The sequence below is a fragment of the Heteronotia binoei genome, chromosome 21 (assembly GCF_032191835.1).
Source record: "Heteronotia binoei isolate CCM8104 ecotype False Entrance Well chromosome 21, APGP_CSIRO_Hbin_v1, whole genome shotgun sequence".
In the NCBI taxonomy this organism is placed as follows: Eukaryota; Metazoa; Chordata; class Lepidosauria; order Squamata; family Gekkonidae; genus Heteronotia; species Heteronotia binoei.
The window spans coordinates 81,468,003-81,489,107 of NC_083243.1; the positions used below are offsets into that span (position 1 = coordinate 81,468,003).

Below are 21,105 nucleotides of genomic sequence, written 5' to 3' on the forward strand. Positions count from 1 at the left end.
TAAGGCTGACCAATCAGATTGCCTGAAGCAGCCTGTCACTCTCTCAGGCTGTGTGAAGAATTAACCCTTCACAGTTGTATGTACAGCACTTTTAAGCTTCTTAAAAACTGCAGTCCATCACAGGGTGACAGGGAAAACATTAGTCTGCACAAACAAGAGCACTGTAAAAAGGTTAGTGGTACTTCCGTATTGCATAGTTTCCATGAAGTCTAACTTTGCATTCTAGAATAGTTGTCTTCAACCTTTTAAAAATGCCATCCATTTTTAACCTCATTCTTCAATGTGTTACCCCCTTTAAATTTTTAATTGCAAATGCTCATGTTTCCTCCCTTTATTATCGTTTTCCTGACAGACTCTTTTCCTCCCCTTCCGATAGTAATTTTTATTTTTCTTACTCATCTTAAAACAACTTAAAAATGTAGGTGGGACACTGTTGTCACCCATCTTATGGCACTGCATGACCAAGTTGCTGCCCAACCCATCAACTGAAGACTAATGCATTACAAAACCTACAAGTCAAACACTAACCAGCACAGGATACAATAACTGATGCAGAGTTTATGATTTGTGGAAGCTCAGGTGTCATGCAACCATTATAAACACCACCGGAGTAGATTCAACTCACACTAGTTAAAATTTTAAATAACTACTAAAGGCTGGAGCAAGCTGGCAGGGCTGTGTTTTATTCATTTTAATCTATTTTGTGCTTATTCATTAATTTAAAAAACTCTATATTGTTACCCATGTTTTGGGGTATGGCAAGCTAGAAATACAAATAAAAAGGCATATAAATATATAAAGTATTTGGAATATTTCCCCCTAAAGACAATAGTGCTACATTAAATCTCAGTAAGCCAATTTGTTACATATAGAATCACAGAGTTGGAAGAGGCCATACAGGCCATCTAGTCCAACCCCCTTGCTCAATGCAGGACCAACCTAGAGCACCTCTTACAAGTATTTGTTTAGCTGCTACTTAAAGACTTCCAGTGAGAGAGAGCTCAGCACCTCTGAGGGAGCTGACTCCACTACTGAACAACTCTTACTGTAAAAAAGTTTTCCCTAATATTCAGTTGGTACTTCCCCACCCTTAATTTAAACCCATTATTTCAAGTCCTCTCTCCTCTGCTGCCAACAGGAAGGAGCTCCCTGCCCTCCTCTAAGTAAAAGCCCTTCAAATACTTAAATCATGTCTCCCCTCAACCTTCTCTTCTCCAGAATGAATATTCCCAAGTCCCTCAGTCTTTTTTCATAGGGCTTGGTCTCCAGGCCCCTGAGCATCCTCATTGCTCTCCTCTGCACTGACTCCATTCTGTCCATATCCTTTTTTGAAGTCAGGCCTCGAAAACTGCACGCAATACTCCCTGTGCAGCCTGACCAATGCAGTGTACAGTGGGACTATGGCAACTTGCAATTTGGATGTCATGCCTCTGTTGATACACCCCAAGATGGCATTAGCTTTTTTTGTCGCTGCTCATATTTAACCTATGGTCCACCCATGCCCCAAGATCTTGTTCACACACACTGCTACCAATTTAATTACATATGGGTATGTCATTTTTTCAAATATTAAAACAAAACAAAAATAACCCCACTGCTTTCATAAAGTAATGCTAGAAAAGCTAGAGTCACCTCCAAAAATAGATTTTTTAAACTGCAGATTGTTCAGTGAGCTGCAAGATTTCTGCTCTCCCCATCAAATAAAACATTACTGTTATACTGCCAAGTAAATTTTTAAAATAAATCTTCTATTTTGGATAGCTGGTGGAAAAAATAAAGACAGAAAGTTAATTACATCCAGAAGCTGAGTTTTAATTCCAAGATTTACCTTTGCAAGTCGCGACCTCTTGATAAGGTCATTGAGTTTCCTCACAGTTGCCTTCTGAGGTAGGCTCTGAATGTCCCGGAACAGATCCTGTGCTTCTGCCTCAAACAACTTTCTGTTTTCTGTATTCTGCAACGGCTGAGCCCAGAAAGAGCCAATGTAGACCCTCAATACTTCTGGAGTGTTAATCACTTTTCCCAAGGACCACATGAGCGCACCATAGACTCTCATTAACTGCTGGGTGTCCACTTGATCAGCCTTGTTCAATACCACTCGGATCTTGTCATCCTGGCCCCGGAATGATTTGATCGCTTCTGAGAACTCATCAGAAATATCAAGTTTATGAGCATCAAATAAGAGGATAATACGATCTACTCTTTCAGCAAACCACTGCAGGACCTGACAGAAGTCATAGCCTGAAAGACAATAAACAAGAAGAACTTATCAGAAATGACCTTGTTTAGAACTCTTCAGGAACCATTATAATCTTCCCACTGAAATCCTCTGGAAAGAAACTGAACTTAATCTTGTAGTGCTTGGAAGAACAAGTTGTTCATACTCTTCTCATATTATCAGTAGAGGAGAGAAGGGCAATAATTACTCATACAAGCAGACTGGCAATGTCCAATTAATACCACTGGAGTCTTGTTCATTCTGTAGTATTTTTAATGAAGAAAAGGGTTATTATTCTGATATAAATAATAACAATTTAGAATGCTGAGAATACGATCTCGGAATATAGGGAGAATCATAAGAAGCAGTCCTGTTTTATATATATATTGAATATTTTGCCCAATTAACCAAATCAGTGATCTTTAAAGAAAATCTTTATAAAATGGCATACCGTTGGTACCTGACTCCAGCTAGATTGGCAAAAATCTATACCAACTGTTCTAACAAATGTTGGAAATGTAGCAGAACAAAGGGTACTCTCTTTCACATCTGGTGGCAATGCAAGTACGCGAAAAAATTTTGGGCCCAAATCCATGACTGGTCCCAGAAAATTCTTAAATTAAGATTTGCTCATACCCCTGAGCTCTATTTATTGCGTATAGTGAAGGAGAAAATACCAAAATCATCCAAAAAGTTACTACTATATGTCATAACGGCGGCTAGGATACTATATGCCAAATATTGGAAATCCCCCAAAATACCCGATAAGAATGAATTTCTATTTAAGCTCTTAGAAGCTGCCGAATTGGATGTATTAACAACAAGACTAAGAGGGGGTGATTTACAGATTTGTAAAAAAAGTGGGATCCACTTTACTCATGGTTAAATGGAATGGGTTTCGACATGAGGAATTTGAAATGCAGTTACGAGTAGGCCCCTCCAGCTCAGGGGGGTGGTTGACTGTAGTTATTGTCCTATATGTATATGTACTTATTTCGAACTTCTTTGATTTTATGAGTATATGATATGATGTTTGTCTTATTGTATGTTTGTTTTGTTTGTTCAATAAATCTTTTGTTTGAAAAAAAAAAGAAGCAGTCCTGTTTTAAGTTCATTCACTGACCTATTTAAGTTAATATTCTGGACTTTCAGTAGCTCTCTAAAGCAGAGGTGCTGAACTCATTTGTTATGAGGGACGGATCTAACATAAATGTCACTTTGTCAGGCCCGGCCAAGTGTGCCATAAAATGTAACATAAGGTACTGGAGATATAAACTTTATGCAGATGATTTCAGATGCTGCATGGCAATAGCAGACATGACTGGATTAGGTGTGATATGCAAGGGGGTAGCAGGCATGGAGATATCAGCATTGGCAATGAGACCTAGGTCTCAGTTTGGTCCAGGAGGGTTAAGACCAGGAGGATGCAAGGAATAAATGGAAATAAGCCTGAACAAGTGAGCAGTGACTCACGAAAGCAAATACCCTTCCCCAAATGTTGCTAGTCTTTAAGGTGATATCGGACTCTTACTCTTTCTACTGATATTAGAAACTACAACACTCAAAAACCAGTGAGAGAACATTTTAACCTCCCAGGACATTCAGTTGCTGACCTAAGAGTAGCAGTTTTCTGACAAAAGAATTTCAAAGGGAGATTAGAGAGACCGCTGAATTGCAACTGATAATGAAGCTCAAGACGATGCATCCTCCTGGACTGAACTGAAACCTAGGTTTCTTCTCTCATTACCAATGCCTGCTATTGTCCTTTGGCATCTGAAATCACTTAACTCTCCAAGATACAAGGACAGATAGACTTAAATTCTAGCTGTATCTGAAGAGCTGAGCGGTGACTCATGAAAGCTCAAGTCGTGACCTCTTGATAAGGTCACTGAGTTTCCTCACAGTTGCCTTCTGAGGTAAGCTCTGAATGTCCCGGAACAGATCCTGTGCCTCTGCCTCAAACAACTTTCTGTATTCTGCAAAGGCTGAGCCCAGAAAGAGCCAATGCGACCCTCAAAGTGCTACAGGACTCTCTCTCTCTCTGGCGTGCTCTCTCTGGCTTTTTTTTCCTTTGCTGAAGAAGTGTGCAGGCACACAAAAGTTTATACCTGAAATAAAATGTTGTTGGTCTTCTTAAAAGTGCTATGGAACTCTCTGGCTCTTTCCTTCCCCCTCCCTCCCCAGAGGAGGGGGGGAGCAGCCAATTGAGGGAAGGGAGGTTTGGCTTTCTCTCCTCTGCAAAGCAGGAAATAGGAGAGACTGGGCAAAAGCCAACTATGATGATGGAAACAGGAAGAAGGCGCAGGAAGCAGCAGATGTGATTGTGGAGGTCTGCTCGTGGGACTAACTGGAGCTCTGTGGAGGTCAGATCCAGTCCACAGGATGGATGTTTGACACCCCTGCTCTTAAGTCTCAGGCTAACTTTCCCACTTCTGCTACATGATATCCTTTTAATTGATGTGATGGAGTAACCTGGATTTCTGCATACAAAGCAAGTTCTCCAACTATAGCCTTTTCCTATAAAGTAAGCATTAAGCAAAGCAAAAAGCAGAACTAAATCATTGGGAGTAACATTTAGATTGACATATTTAAATCACAAAATGGACAGCCAGATTACAACCAACTTTTAGCTGATAATTCTAATTTAATTTTTGTATTCCATTCCTAGCACCATAAGGAACAAAGCCTACTGATCCAAGAACAGGAAATTTGCTCTGTTATATTTTCAAATCACTGTATAATAAATCAACCAGTGAAACAGTGTTGAATGCAGAACTGAAAAGCAGAGTAGCCTTCATCCAGAGATACTATGTGGCTTAGTCCACCACAACAAATGTGATTTTGCAGCAAAAAAAGAAACTAGAAAAAATTATTTTTAAAAAAGAAGCTTATCCCCCCACTCGATTATCGCCCCCCCTCCAATTTTGCCAAGGAGGAATGGAGAAAACTCTAATGAAGCGGACTGGATGGGCCACTGGCCTGATCCAACATGGATTCTCATGTTCTTATGTTTTTTTTCCCTTTGGAATAAGTGAATTGCATTCTAAGTAAGGTTTTATTCAGGTGAAGTTTTTTTTTATGTAGGACAATCTACAGCATTAGATACTGACAATTCCAAGTATACTTTAGACTAGGGTGGGATCCTAGTCTGGCCCATCCAGTGGGGGGATTTGGAGGATGTTCCAGGGGTGGGTGGAGATGTCACGCAATGTCCCTGTTGTGATGACATCACCTGGAGTGACATCATTGCGCTAAGGACATTGCGTGGGGGGATGCTCTGGGTTTTGGGCAAATTCTATGGTTAAATTGGGTGTTTAGGGGAGGGGTTTCCTCCACTAGGTGGTCCACAGCATAAAGGAGCCCCCAAAACTGGGAGATCCCCCCACTGGGACCTGGGGGCTGTAGTCACAGTCAATGTACTTTAAAACATAAATGTATGGTTTAAATTTTATTTATTTATTTACTTTAAATTTATATCCTGCCCTCTCCGCAGATGAACTCAGGGCAGCTAACAATGACCAGAAAAGATTACATTTTAAAATCACTAAAAGAAATGCAAAACTAAAAACCGCAGAAATACAACATTATGGTGCTATTCACCGCTTCTTACGACGGTTCACAGCTTCTTCAGTGGGCCAGTTCAATTTCAATAAGTTTCTTAAGTCAGTTTATCTGTCAGTGGTCCTTGAGACATTATCTAATTACTCATAGATAGTATTTGCTCAGTTATTAGGGTGTCAGCACTCTCCCACTCAGATGTTACAGGCTAATCAAAATAATTCTGTTTTCAGGCCCTGCTGAATTGGGAAAGATCCCACAGGGCCCATATAGCTTCCGGGAGGGTGTTCCACAGTGCTGGTGTTGCCACTGAAAAGGTTCTGGCCCTTGTAGAGCTCGGTCTGGCCTCCCTTGATCTGGGAATGGAGAGAAGATTTTGCCCTCCCAAATGAAGTGCTCTCTGGGGAACATGTGGGGAAAGGAGGTCCCATAGATAGGCAGCCCTCAGCCATATAGTGCTTTATAGGTCAGTACCAGCACCTTGAAGCGGATTCGGAATGCAATAGGCAGCCAGTGCAGTTCTTTTAGCACCAGCTGAATGTGCTCCTGCAATTAATATGCTATTATGCAAGGGTCCTCAATGTGATGTTCATGGGACCTGCCAACAACTTTCCTGGTGCCTATCAAGAGCTTTTTGAAAGTAGGAGGGGCAAGGTGGGCATTTACCCAGTAGGGCTTCTGATTGGCTGTACAGATTAAAAGGTATACTGCGAAATGGAACTTCTTTCTAAAATGCTGAATTTTACTACTACTTCACACCCTGACATTTTGTGGTCCTTCTGTGCCATGTCCTGTGGCAGCCATATTGTGGTTGTGCCCACAACCCTGTGTGGGAATTCCAAAGGTACCAGCAGGCTCAAAAAGGTTGGGGGTTCCTGCTATAATGGGCATGATGAGGATACACATATGAACAGTTCAATGTCCTCAATGTTATAAATGTTAGATGTCCAAGTATGCCGCTAATCCTATTATGCCTCAGAAGGCAAAATTAGATTAAAATATGTGTTAAGGGGTCAGAGGATGTAACAGCTCTCAGAGAGCAATCCTAAGCAAGTCTACTTGGAATTCTACTATGGTCTATTCAATGGGGCTTACTCCCAGGAAAGTGTCCTTAGGATTGTACTGTTAGTCTTTCAATATTGAGTGAATTTAGAAATTTTGCTTTAAGAAGACTACAACATGTAAACCTTCAAATTCCATAAATATGTCTAGACTCTACCTAAGTTAGAGTGGCTCATATCAGACCCCCAAGCAACTGGCTGTCATCTGCTTCCTTCTGCATCACAGCTTGCTTTGCAAGCCTTGCTCAATCACACAGGAGCTAAAGAGCAAAACCTCTATTTTCTCCATTGGCTGAGGAAGGGAGGAGAGGTATTGCTTTCTTTGCCAGGCTCTCTCAATTGCACAGCAGAGCTACTGAGACAAGCCTCTCTTCTATTGGCAGAGGCTTCTTTCCCTCCTGGTCCCCTGGGAAAGGAAGGAAAGAGCCAGAGTTTCCTTTGCCAACTTCCCTGAATCCTGATGGAAGAAATACAAAGAAAGCACCTTTAAAACCACCAAGTGCTAATGTTTTAAGCATGTTTTATTTTAAGAGTTTTTTTTAAAAAAAAACACCTTTAATTGTGCTTGTCTGTGTCATTTATAAAGTTTATATCTCTGCTACCTAATCTTAACTAGATACACACATGTGACTTTTTCACACACCCCACAAGGTCTCATTTTTGTCAGATCTGCCCTCATAACAAATGAGAGACACCCCTGTTTTACCAGCAAAAGTGAAAATTTGTCCCAGCAGTGGATATTTCAAGTAGATCCTGATCAGCCAACCCTGTGAGCCAAAATTTACATTGTGATTAACATTGTTGGGAAGATGCAAGGGACTGAAAATATTGATGGTAGAACATGCCATCAAGTTGCAGCTGATTTATGGTGACCCTGTACAGTTTTCAAGGCAAAAGACATTCAGAGGTGGTTTGCCATTGTCTGTCTCAACATAGAGACCCTGGACTTCCTTGGTGGTCTCCCAACTCTGCTTAGCTTCCGGGTAATCTGGGCCATCCAGGTCAGAGCACAGAAAATATTACTGTTCCAATACTAGATCTTACTTATCAAGCACTGCAATCCTGAACAGAGTTACACTCCTTAAAGCCTACTGACTTTGACAGGGAAAAGTATAATTCTGTTTAACACTGCACTGTAAAAGACTACTGAATGAAGCAGATGATCTATATGGAGTGCTTTTACAATTTCCTTACAAACTCTGGCCAGTTGTAACTTTGGTCAGCCTAGGCCTAGCTTCTTAGTATCCTGCTAGGCCTCTTGGCTGAGAAAAAAACTTTAAGACAATGCTCTCACAAAGAGTTAATTGGTAATGATTATCAATGAAATCATCAGTACCTGGGGAAGCTGGTACTTCTATCTCTTGCTGGCTTTCAGTAAGAGAATTCTTTACAGCTGTGGTAAGCATCGCACCTGGGACCCAAGGTCAGATTAGCTAGCCTCTGACTTCTGATTCCCACGGCAACTAAATGGAAGGTTACATCATCCAGAGGATTCTGATTGGTCCTTTAGGCTTGGAGGCAATTGGACTCCATTCTTAAGTTTAGCTATACTTTGCCATGAGAGCTACTAGCTAGCTTTGGGCTAGTTTCTGAAGCTGTCTGTTTTTGGGCTAAGCTGCTAGCTTTGGCTAGACCAGGGATGGCCAAACTTGCTTAACATAAGAGCCACATAGAATAAACATCAGATATTTGAGAGCCACAAGATGGAAGGAAGGTGGAAAGAAAGCAAATAGATGGAGGAGGGAGAGGTGGAAAGAAAGCAACTTTAAATGCAGTCTCCAAGCTGCCACCCAATGGGGGTATTTCAAGAGCCACACAATGTGTGTGAAAAAATCACATGTGGCTCCCGAGCCACAGTTTGGCCACCCCTGGGCTAGACCATGTTAGACCTCTGTGTCTATGCCTATGGCTATGATCCATTTGTCTATTCCTAAAGGTTGAAGGCCTTGTCTTGTCTTGTGACTACTGAGCATCCTGTGCTTGCTAAAATGTTAGTAACTGTGCTTTGAAGTGTATTAATTAGCTGGAGAAGAAGAGCTTTCTTATTTTAAAATCCTTCACAGGTCTTGCCTTTTGTCAATATATTCTGCACCTAAAATAAAGTTCTGTCTGGACCTTGACTGCATTATCCCAATAGCTAAGTGCTCGACCACAGTAATTTTTTGTCTGGAAACTCAGTGCTGCAAGTCCTACCTTGAAGAGTTGGTTTCTGAATAATTTCCCGAGGTTAGAAATTGGCCTTTTCTTCTAGAGACCTTGGGAATAGCTAAAAGAGCCTGGTGGCAGAGAACCCTGTTTGGCCCGAGAGAGGGCTTAGCCTCTCTGCAGGATTTGTTTAAAGTTTTGTCCCTGTTTTTGTAAATAACTGGGCCCATCCTGTCTTTGCTCTCCTGGGTTAGGGACACAGGGGCCTCCAGGACACTAGATTTCTGCTTACTAGAACTAGGCATGTCACCTGGAAAAACAAACATGTTTCTGTGATGGGAGATCCTCTCACTGTAGTTTGATGTTAAAATTAAGGAATTTTTATACTGCTGATACTGAACGAAAGGTACCACTTATCTTCCAAGAAGCAATTTGACTAGCCTTTGTGACATGTATTACCACAGGGCAGAAAACCAGGGTATACAATTTGTAAAATAAGTAACAACAAGTCCTTCAAACTTCTTATTTTCAGTTATGCCAAAGGGCTTTATTGTATTGGCTCTCTGTTGATCTTTAGCTCTGAATGTCAACATAGTTTAGCTCTTTAATTATAAAAAGCTTATGACCCCTGCTCCAAGACAGAGGCTTAGAATACAGTAAACAGATTGTGGCTGGACCATGCTGTCACTGAGCTACAAGATTAAACCCTCAAGAGATTAGTTGGGATTAGTCTCTAAAACAAAAACAGGTCACTAGTCCAGCAGTTGTTTTTGAGCACTGCAGCTCACCTCTACTGATACGCTGTTTTTCTCCCGAAAGGATGCCAGGGCTATCTATGATGCTGATGCTCTTCAGAACCTGATTGGGTAACTGAGCACACATGAACCTAACAAAGAGAAGAGAAAGAAATTGGGAATTTTAAGACTTTTTAGAACTCTGTCCATTAGGCAGATGATGCCAAGCTCTTTACAATCCTAGTTTTCTGCTGTTATAACTCCCTGGACTAGAATCATTATAAGTAATGCCATTTTTATTTATTATTATTATTATTATTATTATTATTTATTTGATTTGTTTAATTGCCCCATCCTGGCCTAGGCCAGACTCTAGGCGATGTACATCAGTAACATTCAAGTAAAAAAATAAAAGAAATACACAGATATACATACCAATACAATAAAATTGCAATAAATTTATTCTGATGGTGTCTTGCCAGTTAAGTTCTTTTGAGATATTGGAGCATACAGAGGGTGGGGAGGAAACCTTCTGGGGGGATGAAGAAGGAAAAGTGCCAGCCATTGCTGTCTTCAATCAAAAGCTTGGTGGAACATCTCTGACTTACAGGCCCTGTGGAATTGCCCAAGATCACACAGGGCCCGGGTGTCATCTGGCAGAGAGTTCCACCATGTTGGGGCCAGGACAGAAAAAGCCCTGGCCCATGTTGAGGACACCTGGGCCTCTTTAGGGACATGGATCACCAGCAAATTGTTACCAGAAGAGCATAATGTTCTACAAGGAACATAATGGAGGAGATGGTCCCGCAGATACATTGGCCCCAGACTGCTCAAAGCCTTGAAGGTCAAAACCTAAACCTTGGATCTGATTTGGTACTCAACCAGAAGCCAGTACAGCTGGTGCAGCACTATGTGAGAGAGGGTATACAGTTCAGTAAGACTGAGGTCAGAGAATTAGATTCCCTTCTAGAAATGCTTTGGGTTGAAATAGAGGGCCCAAAAGGAAATTTAACTATGGGAGTTTGTTATCGCCCACCAAATCAAAAGATAGAGGACGATTATAATATGATGGAAGGATTAAAGATAGTGGCTAAATGTAAAAACTGTGTTGTAATAGGTGATTTTAACTACCTGCAGATGGATTGGGTCAATATGTGTTCTGGTCGAGAGAAAGAGATTGAGTTTCTAGATGCTCTCGATGACTGTGCTATGGAGCAGATGGTCACAGAACCTACCAAGGGTGGGGCGATCCTGGATTTGGTCCTAAGTAATGCTCAAGACTTGGTGAGAGATGTAAAAGTGATCGCACCGCTTGGGAGCAGTGACCATAACGTTATTGATTTCACCATTTGTATAAATACAGAGTTGCCCCAAAAGACCGGCACAACCACGTTTAAATTTAAAAGGGGTAAATTCTCTGAGATGAGGAGGTATGTAAAGAGGAAACTAAAGGAAAGGTAAATACAGTCAAAACCCTTGGGGAAGCTTGGAGGCTATTTAAAACTACAATCCTAGAAGCTCAGATAAAATTTATACCACAAGTTAGGAAAGTCACAAACAGGTATAAGAAAAGGCCTGCATGATTAACAAACAAAGTAATGGCAGCTGTAAAAGGTAAGGAGGACTCCTTTAAGTGGTGGAAAGCTAGTCCAAGTGAGATTAATAAAAGGGAACACAGGCTGTGGCAAATCAAATGCAAGACTGTGATCAGGCAGGCAAAAAGGGACTATGAGGAGCATATTGCAAAAAAACATAAAAACCAACAATAAAAATTTCTTCAAATATATTAGAAGCAGGAAACCAGCTAGGGAGGCAGTGGGGCCCTTGGATGACCAAGGGATAAAAGGATTACTGAAGAAGGATAGGGAAACGGCTGAGAAGCTGAATGCATTTTTTGCCTCCGTCTCCACTGTGGAAGATGAGAAGTGTTTCCCCGCTCCAGAACCACTGATTTTGGAAGGGGTGTTGAAAGACCTGAGTCAAATTGAGGTGACAAGAGAGGAGGTCCTATAACTGATTGATGAATTAAAAACTAATAAGTCACCAGGTCCGGATGGCATACATCCAAGAGTTCTGAAAGAACTCAAAGTTGAACTTGTGGATCTCCTGACAAAAATATGCACTGTATTTTTCGGACCATAAGGCGCTCCGGACCATAGGATGCACCTTCCTCCTGGGGGGCGATCCGCTGCCTCCACCTCCGATCCCGGCGCTTCCCCCGCGCCTGCCTGCCTGGCTCCAGCTTCTTCCAGCAAGCGCTGGGATTGCTCCACGCTGCCCCCACCGCAAACCCAGCGCTTTGCGAGCGCCGGCTGCGGAGAGGGCAGCGTGCTTCCTCCGTGCCTGTCTGCCTGGCTCCAGCTCTGATGCTTACAGCAAGCGCCAGGATCACTCCCTCCGTCCTCCGATCCCAGCGCTTGCTTTAAGCATCAGAGCTGGAGCCAGGCAGACAGGCACGGAGGAAGCACCCACCCCCTACGCAAACCCAGCGCTTCGCGAGCACCGGCTGTGGAGGGGGCAGCGTGCTTCCTCCGTACCTGTCTGCCTAGCTCCAGCTCTGATGCTTACCGCAAACGCCAGGATCGCTCCCTCCGCCCTCTGATCCCAGCGTTTGCTTTAAGAATCAGAGCTGGAGCCAGGCAGACAGGCATGGAGGAAGCACGCTGCCCTCTCCGCAGCTGGCGCTCACAAAGCGCTGGGTTTGCGGTGGGGGCAGCGTGGAGCGATCCCAGCACTTGCTGGAAGAAGCTGGAGCCAGGCAGGCAGGCGTGGGGGAAGCGCCGGGATCAGAGGTTGAGGCAACGGATTGCTCCCCCCCCCCCCGAGGAAGGTACCTTCGCTCCATAAGACGCACACACTTTCCCCCCCCACTTTTTTTTTGGGGGGGAGTGCGTTTTATGGTCCGAAAAATACGGTAATCTTTCATTGAAATCTGCCTCCATTCCTGAGGACTGGAAGGTAGCAAATGTCACCCCCATCTTTAAAAAGGGTTCTAGTGGAGATCTGGGAAATTAAAGGCTAGTCAGTCTGACTTCAATACCGGGAAAGTTGGTAGAAACCATTATCAAGGACAGAATGAGTAGGCACATTGATGAAGACAAGTTATTGAGGAAGACTCAGCACGGGTTCTGTAAGGGAAGATCTTGCCTCACTAACCTGTTACAATTCTTTGAGGGGGTGAACAAACATGTGGACAAAGGGGACCCAATATATGTTGTTTACCATGACTTCCAATAAGCTTTTGATAAAGTTCCTCATCAAAGGCTCCTTAGTAAGCTCGAGAGTCATGGAGTAAAAGGACAGGTCCTCTTGTGGATCAAAAACTGGCTAATTAATAGGAAGCAGAGAGTGAGTATAAATGGGCAGTCTTCGCAGTGGAGGACGGTAAGCAGTGGGGTGCCGCAGGGCTCAGTACTGGGTCCCATGCTCTTTAACTTGTTCATTAATGATTTGGAGTTGGGAGTAAGCAGTGAAGTGGCCAAGTTTGCAGATGACACTAAATTGTTCAGGGTGGTGAGAACCAGAGAGGATTGTGAGGAACTCCAAAGGGATCTGTTGAGGCTGGGTGAGTGGGCGTCAACGTGGCAGATGAGGTTCAATATGGCCAAGTGCAAAGTAATGCACATTGGGGCCAAGAATCCCAGCTACAAATACAAGTTGATGGGTTGTGAACTGGCAGAAACTGACTAAGAGAGAGATTTTGGGGTTGTGTGTCTTGTTCTCAGGGTGCAGGCAGGAGTCCAAAGCCAGTCCAAGGTCAAAGTCCAGGAAGTCAAGCAGGAGCCAAATCACCAGTGCAGAATCAGAAACTGGAATCAGAAGTCAATGTCCAAAAGCCAAAAGGTCAGGGTGCCAAGGAAATCAAGTAGGTCAGGATCAGGAATCAGGAAGGAGCGTGGATGCAAGCCAGAGAATAGACTTGTTGCTTCCACAAGGTTACCAGGTCCTTAGTGGGAGCTATATGAGAGTCTCAATCAGCCTGCTCCCTGGGTGGCAGTGACTTTGCTAGAACTCATGGCTGAGAGATCTGAAGCATTGGTATGCCTCATGTCTTCGCTCTGAAAGTTCTTTCCAGAGCCTGCTTCAAACTCTTGAGATGGGAGGACAGCTTGGAGGTGAATGATCATCAACAGCTGAGGAACTGGCTGGCAACTCTTCCAGGTCTGTTAACCCGTCTAGCTCCTCCTTGTCAGGGCTCATGACATCGTGGTAGATAACTCACAGAAAATGTCAAGACAGTGTGAGATTGCAATAAAAAAGGCCAACACCATGCTGGGAATTATTAGGAAGGGAAATGAAAACAAATCAGCCAGTATCATAATGCCTCTGTATAAATCGATGGTGTGGTCTCATTTGGAATACTGTGTACAATTCTGGTCACCGCACCTCAAAAAGGATATTATAGCATTGGAAAAAGTCCAGAAAAGGGCAACTAGAATTATTAAAGGTGTGGAAAACTTTCCCTATGAAGAAAGGTTAAAACGCTTGGGGCTCTTAGCTTGGAGAAACGTCGACTGCGGGGTGACATGATAGGTTTACAAGATTATGCATGGGATGAAGAAAGCAGAGAAAGAAGTACTTTTCTCCCTTTCTCACAATACAAGAACTCATGAGCATTCAATGAAATTGGCTGAGCAGTCAGGTTAAAACAGATAAAAGGAAGTACTTCTTCACCCAAAGGGTAATTAACATGTGGAATTCACTGCCACAGGAGGTGGCGTCGGCTAAAAGCACAGCCAGCTTCAAGAGCGGATTGGATAAAAATATGGAGCAGAGGTCTATCAGTGGCTATTAGCCACAGTGTGTGTGTGTGTGTGTGTGTATACACACAAAGAGTGTTGGACTGGATAGGCCATTGGCCTGATCCAACACGGCTTCTCTTATGTTCTTATGTGTGCAGTATGTGTGCCATCTGTGGTGTTCCCAACAGTTAATTGTTATTGTTTTCACAATAACAACGAATTAATTTATTTTTCTGTAACTAGCATCACCATCAAAATTCATAATTAAAGTATATTTTATTATTCCCTTGGCTGCGCTTTCTAGTTGCCAGTTGCCCAGCCCCAGCTCTTTCTCTCGCTGTCACTCTCTCTCCTGCTCTCTCACTTACTTTTGTGTTGCTCTCTCCTCTTGCACTTTCTCTCTCACTATCGCTGTCACTCTCTCGTGCTCTCTCTCTCATTTGCTGTCTCTCTCGTGCTCTCTGTCACTCTTGCTGTCAGTCTCTCACTCATTGTCACTCTCGTGCATTTGCTGTCACTCTCTCTTGTCCTCTCGCTCTCTCTCCTGCTTGCTCTCTCACTTGCTTTTGCTGTTGCTCTCTCCTTTTTCACTTTCTCTCTCACTGTGCTCTCTCTGTCACTCTCTTGTGCTCTCTCTGTCACTCTTGCTGACACTCTCTCTCATACTCTCTCACTTGCTGTCACTCTCTCTCTCTCCTGCGCTCTCTCACTTTTTCTGTTGCTACCTCCTCTCACTTTCCCACTCTCTCTCTCACTGTCGCTCTCTCATGCTCTCTCTTGTGCTCACTCTCGTGCGGAGGGCGGGCGGGGAGAAATAACCTCGGAATGGAGGGCCCCTACAGAGGGAAGGGGGGGCTACATAGAGCAGCCTGGCCCCCCTGCTCCCCCTGGTAGCTGTGGGCCTGGCACTGTTATGAGTACATTTCCAAAACACTTGTGAGATACTGTTGGTATTCTCTACATTTATTTGATGGACTTGTCTGCTTTTTTTTTAAGTTCAATATTCTTTATTTTTGAGAGAAGGCAGAGGGGGATTTTAAATTGACAGTGCTTTGTTGGTATAAAAGTTAAGGAACATCCCCCCCACCCAAAAAAATAAAGATGTTTTTATTGCCTAAGCAGACTTTGTTGGACTTTAATGAAGTTTATTATACACATTTAATATCGCTTTTCCCATTTTTAATTATTTCTGCTCTTTTGACTCCAGGCTTTTTTAAATTTGTAAACTGGCAAAACCTCAAGCAAGATTTCATTTAAAAATATTTTAGGAGCCTAGCATTTTTTGTTGTTGTTCATGTACATTCACATCATCTTATATTTTTTGAAAGACATCTGACTTGTGGAATAGTAACTATTACAGAATCTATGTCAGGAGAAGACTGGGGCCTTTATTCCAGCTATACAAGGACACAATGTTTAACATTTTCCGGACGTCAAATGGCATAGTAGCAGGAGCAGGTTTTACAGGAAAAACAACTGCAGTTATATACAGAGATGGCACCGCGCCTTACAAAAGAGCTAACTGAAGGCAAAGACTGAGACTGATCAGAAAAAAAGAGGGAAAGAACGTTTTACAAGCAGTTTAAATATACAATATTTGTAGCCTGTAGCCTAGAATTGTTTGTAGAAGTTTTTTAAAAAAGAACGAAGGCACAGTGGTAAGCATTGTCTCCATGACTGCACTAGGAAACAAGTACAGCCTTATCAGCATTAGTGCTCTACAAACTTTCCAGGCTGATAAATGGCCCTGTGGAACAAACACTGTTCCCAAAAGATCTGATGAGAAAAGAATTAACACAAGTTAGGGTTTGAAGTTCGTTCCTTGAGGGTGGGGGGACCAACAGACAAGAATTAAACATAATACAGATAACCAAACTCCAGTGAAAGAGAATATGCATTCAAAGAACATATCCCATCCCTTTCCAGTTTACCTTGGAAATAGCCCTTACACCCAGGGGTCATTTTGTAGAAAAATAGGTGGTGGAGCTCATGCAGGGATTGTTATGCAGCTGCACCTACTATTCAATATGCAAGGTTGATAAGGTGGGGAGGAGGAGGGGGAATCCTCAGAAAGGTTCAGGAGCTGTGCTTCTGTGAGCTCCTGCTTAATTCAAGGGCTGCTTACACCTAGGATACTCTTTCCAAGACAAATAATGTGGGAGATTTGGTGACTGGAGCAGGATTCCCAGGCATGGTCTGTCAATCAGTGGGAGACTTGTGGAGGGATATGGGTGGGCAATGCTGTGTTGTCATACTCTAGGAATCACCAGATAGTTTATGGTAAAACTACAGAGTAGCCAGAGATTCCTAGAGAGGACTGACAGAATTTCCAGGTTTTCTCCAAAAGTGACATCACGGTGTTCACCTGATGGCAATATTTTTATTTCTCTTCTGCCACTGCCCATTGGGAGATTTGGCAATCCTAACCTAGAGAGAGATGAAAATGAGACTTCAGAAGCTATTCCCAGTGTAGCAATTTCCTTTTGTTTTTACTATGGCAACCAAATTAGAGTATACAGTTAATCTCCAATTTTATGGCAAAAGCAAGAAAATAATAAGATGCAATCTGAAAACCCATGTTTTACATAATATGCAATATTATGTTGCTCCATGAAGGCCAAAACATTTTAGGCAGTGAGAAAGAGGGACCGGGCAAGTTTCCTTTAAAAATTCTTGGTGAATAAACAAACAAGCTGCAGACACCTGAAAAGAAGTGGGAGCTGTAATATTGTCACTATTTTTTTTTTTAAGCAATGCTTTATAAGGAAACTTTTTCTTCTTTTTTTATAAAGGACCTTTTGACTGTTGTGATGTGTTAATGATGTTTTAGTCTTGCTGATTTTGGTGATGATTCAGTTTTAGCTGAGACTATATATAATTCTTGTTCATGATACTAGGTGTGGAGTACCTATGTTGTTTTAATTGTGGAGTATGTTTTAAACAATAACTTTTTATTGGAAACCGATTTGAGTGATATGGAAAAGACAATGTATAAACACATTTTAAACAAATACCTCTAATGTATTCCTTGATCATCAAACAATGGTGGAAACAAGGAACCCACAAACTTGCCAAGTCCTTTAAATGACCCAGTAACATACAGACAAGAAAGGATAATAAGGATGTTAAATAGCAAATTATAGCTTATAGGACAGTAGGAACATTTTGCTAGCAGCTGATGAATAAAATCTAGGTTGAGTGTGTTTCTCCTCTTTAAGCCAGTATTAAGCTTGGGTGTGGCCAGAGGTGTGCGCCTTCTGGCAAAAAACCAAAGGGCTTTTGGTCTAGGTTTGCAGCTTGTGGCTCTGACTGAGCCACCCCAGAGGATTCAGCCCAGGATGTTGTTAGTGTATGTCTTGTTTTTTCTGCATATTTAAATTCTGTCTCCTTAAATTGTCTGTTTGTTTAAACTGTATTTTGGTAAGATGCTTTGGTCACCATTGGGAGAGAAAATGCCTAAATAAATAAGCCAACGGAACCAGAAGCAGCAGAATTTACACAGAATTTTCATATAACTTAAATAGGATGAGAACAGGTGGAAGTGAGGTGCAATACAGAACTTACTTAATGCTTCATTATTTAGTTATTCAAATTCTAGCATCTTAAGCAGGGAATTTGCAACCTTATAAAAATCAAGATGGTCACATACTACATAAATGATCCCTAGTGTATTAGTATGAGAGCTATACCAGCACCAAACAATCTGGTGGGGAAAGGCATATCTACTAGACTGATTGTAAGCCCCACACTATTAGATCAGTACTTTATTTCTCATTCCATTATGTACTGCAAGGCTTACAATCAGTCAAGAGTTAAGTAGATACACCCGCACCCATCCCATGAGAACAATATTCTTCTGGACTTACTTATAACATTGTTCAAATATTTTCATTTCCTATTTCAGGAAGTCATTCACCTTGAATACCTTTCAGATTCTTCCAGATATTACTTCTTATATGTATTTTTAAAGAGCAAATTCCACTTAAATTGGCCTTACAAATATAACTATATTATCTCACTGTATGGAAGCTATGTGGTACCATTGTGAGCTTACAAAGATTGCAAATAAAATTCAGCTCCCAATGTCAGGGAAAGAGGCTACAAACATGTTGTTTTTCCTTACCTATTCAGGAATGCATTACCAAAACGACTGAGTTTGCGGAATGGCTTCTTTGGGTCTACGACAAGAGCATTTCCAGGAGTGCTGCCTTCGGTTTCTCCATACATCACAGCAATGAAAGAATCTGTTGTCGGTTCTGGACCAATTCTCATCCCTGGAAAATCCTGCTCTAATAGATACCTGTGATAATATAGTTACAAAGACAAAGCAATCAACATATAAAAACACAGAACACAAAAGGAAAGCCTGTCTGTCCATAACATACCAAACCTTTAATGGCATAACAGTTGCAAATAAAAATACACAGAATATACAAATTTAAACATTGGAGATAAAATCAAAATGAAACCGAGTTTACAGATGCATTCATACATGGTCAGATTTAAATTTAAGGATGCCAGCCAAAAATTTTGCCACAGCCTCTCTAACCTCTGCCTCAGAATCGTTCAATAAATAAAAACAGGGTGGCAGAATAGTCAAATCTGGGAAGAAAGAAAGCTTGCAAAATAAATCTTTACGAGATTATGATAAAAGGAACAATCAAGCAATATATGCTGAATTGAGTTGGGAATATTCGCTCCACAGGAACAGAGTCGGTTGCCTAAAGGGACTCGATGATATCTCCCTTGTAAGACTTTGGAGGGAAATGCATTCTGTCTATCTATGAGGCAGGTTAGACTAAGACTCAGTGACTGGCCCAATAACCTTCAAGTTAAGTGAGAATTTGAATTTAGATCTGCCAAAGGCTCAAACTGCACCACTGAGGGCCAAACTATACGTGATGGCCTCCATAGATCTGACCTATGAACACTACTGCCATTTCAAAACTTAATAAGGCAATTAGAAATGCTGCAAGGACCCAATCAGGATCCCTCACAACACAGTGAGATGAGGTGTTCTTGTCCCCCTCACCTTTTCAAATGCCAAACGGCCAAACACCCATCCCCAGGCCAAACCATTGCCACCCAACATCTCTCTACTTCTGCTTGTTTTTAAAATATCTGTAAAGTTTATGGACAAGTCTTTTAATTAATTTAGAGATTATTATTAAAGGAAGCATTCTAGGTATTATGTGGACTATTCTAGTTGCCCCATCTCAAAAAGGACATGGTATATAGCTGGAAATGGGGAAAACAAAATGGTCAAGGGACTGGTGTACAGTCTATGAAAAAAAGCTAAAGCATCTGGGGCTTTTTTAGCTTAAAAACCTCTTTAATGTCCTTCAGTGATCTATCTTTTTAAAATTATAAACTCAGTCTAACCTACCTCACAGGGTCGCTATGAGGATAAAATGGAGAAGATAACAATATAAGTCACTTTGGATCACCATTGGGCTATAAATAAATAAATATGCAGCATGGAGAAGATGGACAACAAAAATTTGGCTTTCACTACTATTACTTTTTAACTTGGAACCACTCAGCAAAGAAACCCTGGCAGTATCTTCCATACAGACAAAATAAAATACATAATACAATGCATAATCAAATTAGTGAGCGTAAAAAGTGGTACAGTAACTGGCTCAGATGGCTTTGAAAGAGTTTTTAACAGACTCCCAGAGGACAGGCCTATCACCTCCAATGCCAGATGCTGAGAAATAACAGAGCAAGAAAGCTACTGTCTTTATGTCCTACTTCTTGGCTTCTTAGGAGCACCTGGCTGGTGGTCACCATAGGATGCTGTACCTTACGTCTGATCAAGCGGGGCTCTTCTTACATTCTTATGCCAAGCAGCATTATTTACAATTGGCTCTTTGATAAATATGTGCAGTCCTAATGGCAACAGTTTTCTTCTTAGGAACAACAGTAAGTGATTGCCTAACAGCAACAGAATGAAATATCCACTGTCTTCTGTTGCAAAAGGAGAAAATAAAAATGGGAAGGAAGACATGATGGATGCACTGTTAATTTTTTCACAGTCTACATCCTTATGATGTACTTCCAAGGAAACAAAAATTCAGATATGGAAGATACACTCTGAATTTCAGCTTTGCAACTGTGTCCCAGTAGCTTCAGACAATTACTTTTTGAAAAACAAGTACGGTATCTCTCCCCCATCCTCACATACGGCCCCCATACTGTAATGGTTATGTCTACTACCTATAGTAACAGATAAAATAAATTCGATATGCTACAGAAGCAAAGCAGAAAAAGTCAAGCTCAGGAAAAATTAGGAAAGCAGCTGAAAATAAAATGGCAAGTTAGGGCTGGGTATTTGAATGGTCAAAAATATTTGGTCAATTAACTTGTCAAATGCTGATCAGGAATTTTTGATAACATCAAGCATGCTCTGGAGCAACAATAATATATACATATATATAAAACAACTGCTATAATTAGCAAAAGTAATTTTGTCGCCTTAAAGAATAATACAGTTATTGAGGTTTTTGTGAGCCACATTCCACTTTGCCAAATCAATGAGATGAAACAGACTCTAACACAGAAGTCCTTATGTCGCAATAACACTCATGACTTTTAGCTACAGTAGATGAAGCAATCCTTCTAGAATTTGTGTCTATAAAAATAAA

At 41.6% G+C, this 21,105-nt stretch overlaps 1 protein-coding gene across 1 annotated transcript in view; it reads right to left on the reverse strand.

Annotated features, from left to right (window-relative positions):
* EHD4 (EH domain containing 4) overlaps positions 1-21,105 on the reverse strand; it is a 55,289-nt gene that overhangs the window by 18,389 nt on the left and 15,795 nt on the right. Inside the window, exons 2-4 of the mRNA XM_060261595.1 lie at positions 18,582-18,758; positions 9,771-9,868; positions 1,829-2,241 (exon numbers count right to left, since the gene is read on the reverse strand). Of these exons, the coding sequence (XP_060117578.1) occupies positions 1,829-2,241; positions 9,771-9,868; positions 18,582-18,758 (688 nt within the window). The remainder of the gene's footprint in view (positions 1-1,828; positions 2,242-9,770; positions 9,869-18,581; positions 18,759-21,105) is intronic.